Source organism: Zingiber officinale, chromosome 2A (assembly GCF_018446385.1).
Source record: "Zingiber officinale cultivar Zhangliang chromosome 2A, Zo_v1.1, whole genome shotgun sequence".
Taxonomy (NCBI): domain Eukaryota; kingdom Viridiplantae; phylum Streptophyta; class Magnoliopsida; order Zingiberales; family Zingiberaceae; genus Zingiber; species Zingiber officinale.
The window spans coordinates 49,472,774-49,476,763 of NC_055988.1; the positions used below are offsets into that span (position 1 = coordinate 49,472,774).

Consider the following 3,990-nt stretch of genomic DNA (forward strand, 5'->3'; position numbering starts at 1 on the left):
TCTTCCTCTTTTTAATACCCTAATAATAGAATGATCAAAATGTTCCTCACTTTTCTTCTAATTCCTCCTAAGTCCCTAAATTATATCCACATCAATAGCAAACACAAAGGCTTAAAGTAGAATGTCTCATGGTAATGAGAAATTAGAAATTGATCTAAATTTTATCTAACAAAGCCTGGAACTTGCAGAAAATAGTTAAGACACAGAGAACATCAATGGCATTGATTTGGAGATTAATTTATTAGTATTATGAGAGTCTCAGACACCAAGTCTCCATTGCCCGTCGAAGAACTTGCAGGTGAATGTGATATGCTGATCGAGACAAAAATAGGAGGAATCAGTGCACCGAGCAGAGGATTACATTATTCGGTCATCCTGCAGAAGGATATGCTACTCTGCTCAGTGAGATCAATCAGCAGCTTGGCTACATGATTGCCCACTTGCCTGGAGCAGATATGAACAGAATAGTCAAACAGAGGAGCTCAGACAAATAAATGCCTGCCCCATTTGACCGAATCATCAGTCGAGTAGCAGTAAACAAAGATTAATCATGGGTCTCGATCCGATGTGATCTCCACTTCCTCTATGTCGAGGCAAGCTCTGTTCCGGAGCAACGAGGGCCCCTGCAGACTTTGACTAGGCCTCTGGCCTCGGCATAGACATTCACAGTTCGAAAACGGACGAACACAGGGAAAGTGGCAACCGGAACACAACATGTGATTTCATTGAGATTAGAACATTACTCGCACATCGGCCATCAGTTCAGCTGCTATCTCTTGAATGTAAGATAGAAGATGGCACTTACCCGAGTTCTAGTGTCAACGGCTCAAAGATCTATTATATGGATTTTGCCTTCCGCGATTAGGAAAAAGGTAAAAGAAGAAAGAAGCAGTAAGTTTTGGTACAGATATTACAGGAACTGCAACGCTTAATCGCGTAGGGGCCTCTCTAAGGAAGTGGCCATCTCCTATAATTGCTTTCCTCTCCGTCGGACGAGTCGGTGAGGCAGCTGGAATTGGATAAACAGGTTGGAGCACGATGGCTGCTGGCTCCATCCCTGTCTCTCTCCCCCATGAAATCAATGAAGTGGATCCTGTTACTCGCAGGTGTCTCATCTCCTTGGGTGATCGCCGCCATGGCGGAGGCTCTTTTCTTCTTGAAAATGCGACAGAGCACCCAGTCTCCACTCGGCGCCATACAGCTCTGCAGGATTAGGATTCGAATCCTTGTTAGAGCGATGTTATACTTTGGATCAAATCTTTGGAGGAAAGCGAACTCACGTAAGTGGAGTTCTTTCTCCGCGGGAAGACGCAGGCCGGGCTCTCAGCGCCTGCGAGCCGGTACTCGTGCATGACCCAGTCAGTCTTGGTGCCGGCCGGAGGCTTCCCGCGGTAGAAGACCAAGACCTTCTTCATCCCCACCACCTGACCGAGGCCAGCGGACGTGACTGGCTTGTCCTTGCCGGTGGCCTTCCAGTAACCCGACCTGGCCGCGCGGTTCGACCGGTTCCCGATCTGGTACTTGGCCTCCTTCAGATTGAACATGTACCTCTCCTCTCCAAATCCGCCTGTGAACCAGAATCACCGCCACATCGGTCAACGATCTCTCTTTATTTATTATCGAGTTGGCAGATTGAGGAGGAGGAGGAGGAGGAGATGTACTGACCTGGAATATCCCAAGGGTCGAATTTCGCGAGGTCGATGTCCGGAATGATGGAGGCAGGCAGTTGGCAGGAGAAGACCTTCCTCTTCAGGTACTGCACCACCAGCTCTTCATCAGTGGGGTGGAATCTGAAGCCAGGAGGCAGCCTCAGCAGGCTCCCCTTCCTTTCCATCTTTTCTCTATCAATCGAACACGGGAAACCAAACAGCCAGAGAAGCTACAGGCCCTGTCTGCCCTTCCTCTGCAGCTGAATGATCATGGAGGAACAGTCAGGCTTGGTGCATTATTCTAATCATAGAGAGGTAGAGGGAGGATGGTGGGTGAGAGAGGAAGAGGGGAGTTTGTTGGTTATATATAGCAGGGAGAGGAGAGGTTGCTGCCTCAGAGGAGAGGTTGCTCCTCTATTCTCCTCTGGTGCCGTGAACTGGAATAAAACCTTTGACCCAGATGAAACAAAATACTTTTTTGTGTGGAGAAAAATGTCTGAGGACAGCGATTAGCGTATCTACTCGCATCAAGTGTTGAAATTCTCCTTCATATCGCAAATGGGAAATGGACATTTGCTCTGTTCCTTGTTTCCGTTTTTCTTGTTTCGGGAGCAAAGCAAGCAGCGCAAGCAAACTAAAGGGTCTAACACTGTAATGGGCCATGCCTAGACTTAGCATGAATCGCTTGCGACAGCATCGAATCGAATGAGCAAGATGACGCCGAGCAGACCGAGGGATATCGGATGCGAAATAAGAAATTACAGACTAGATTTAATCGAAATAAATTGATTTAAAATAAAAAATAATTCTCTAATGTGAACTTAAAAAAGTATTTCAATAGACCTAAAATTATAAGATAACAGAAAAATTAAAATATGGATGAGTCCTCGAAAAGATCTTAAATAATATTTTTAAATTAAAATTAAGTGTGCATTTAGTTTGTACATTTTTTATTTCATATTTTAGAAAATATAAATTTTCTAAAATATATAAAAAAATTTTAATCCTTTTCTATTTTTTTCAGAAAATACTATCTATTTTTTTAAAAAAAATAAATATGAAAAATACAAAGCAAATATTATTTTCTAAAAATGTATATTTTTTTATTTTAAAAATAATGTACAAACCAAACACAAACTGTTATGAGATTCACCTGTTAATTAATTATAAATTTCTGAATAAGGTTTGATTTTATATATTAAATGTTATATGGTTTAATTTAAATAAAAAATTATAATTTCTTAAAATCTCACCTCCTGCATCACAAGAGCCCAAGTTACATAAGTTGTAGTATGACTAGGGGTGGACCCGAATTGGATTTGGTCGAGTTCAGGTAGTTATAATTGGGTATTGATAAAAAAAAATCCAATCACTATTATGTAGTCAGGTACCAAATAGTTTTTAAAAACAATTTAAAATATTAATGAAAAAAATGAGAAGAACTTTATACCCTTAATAAAAGTTAAACAATAATAATACTAATTTTGAATGACAGGACAAGTAAAAAAAATAAAATCATAAAATTTACATTTAGCAATTTTTTATCAGAACTTTTACTCACAATAATATCATCCTAATAAATAAAAAATATATGGCCTAATAAAAATAGGATAAAAATTAAAATGATGCTCTAAATTAATAAAAACATCAAATTAATGGCCCTTTTTCTAAAAACAAGTAACATGAGTGCACCTCTAAAATAAAATGAACACTCCTCATCTCAAATATATCCTTGAATTTAATGATAGTGTAGAAGCTAGCTGTTAGTTGTAGAAATTATTGACTAACTTCTACAACGTGTTGAAGTTACAAATTAGTTTCTATAATTTGTAGAAGCTAGCTGGCTGCTACATGTTATAAAAACTATATGTTAACTTTTATATATTCGATCATGATTAAATTATATTAATTTAAAATATAATTTGTGTAATAAAGTCTTTATCATTTGATTTACTCGTTGAAATATTATTTTAATCAGGTTATCACTTAAAAATTTAAATGATATAAAATTATCATTATAAAAACTAGCAACAAACATCTACAATATCTATAAGTTAGTTGCTAGCTTCTACACGTAATGGAAGCTAGCATTTAGCTTCTCCAATTGTAAAAACTAATTGTCAGTTTCTATATGACCGAATGATATAAGGGTACTTTAGACAGATCATTTTAAAAGGAGCACAAAGGGACGCTCATTTACCTTTAATAAAAAATGGGACACCCATCTAACAAAAATATAAATGATGGGTGGGCATTTAATTTTTGACCATAAAAATATGTAAAATACCGAAAAATGGTGAATAATCATAAGGGGATTTTTCGGGATTTTAAAAAAAAATTC

The 3,990-nt window shown here is 38.1% G+C and overlaps 1 protein-coding gene across 1 annotated transcript; it reads right to left on the minus strand.

Annotated features, from left to right (window-relative positions):
• Positions 1-696: 696 nt before the first annotated feature.
• On the minus strand, positions 697-2,093 carry LOC122041100 (NAC domain-containing protein 83-like). The gene is made up of 3 exons (XM_042600681.1): positions 1,666-2,093; positions 1,281-1,567; positions 697-1,203 (listed from the first exon to the last, which is right to left on the minus strand). The coding sequence occupies exons 1-3, from the start codon at positions 1,832-1,834 to the stop codon at positions 949-951; spliced, it is 711 nt and encodes a 236-aa protein (XP_042456615.1). The 5' UTR covers positions 1,835-2,093; the 3' UTR covers positions 697-948.
• Between the last annotated feature and the right edge of the window lie 1,897 nt (positions 2,094-3,990).

Bases quoted from the DNA above. Each gene is read 5' to 3' on its own strand.
- LOC122041100 (XM_042600681.1), bottom strand. From the start codon at position 1,834: ATGGAAAGGAAGGGGAGCCTGCTGAGGCTGCCTCCTGGCTTCAGATTC. The intron at 1,568-1,665 runs GTCAGTACATCT...TCTGGTTCACAG, and splicing joins CGACCCTTGGGATATTCCAG to GCGGATTTGGAGAGGAGAGG. The intron at 1,204-1,280 runs GTGAGTTCGCTT...CTAATCCTGCAG, and splicing joins GGAGAAAGAACTCCACTTAC to AGCTGTATGGCGCCGAGTGG.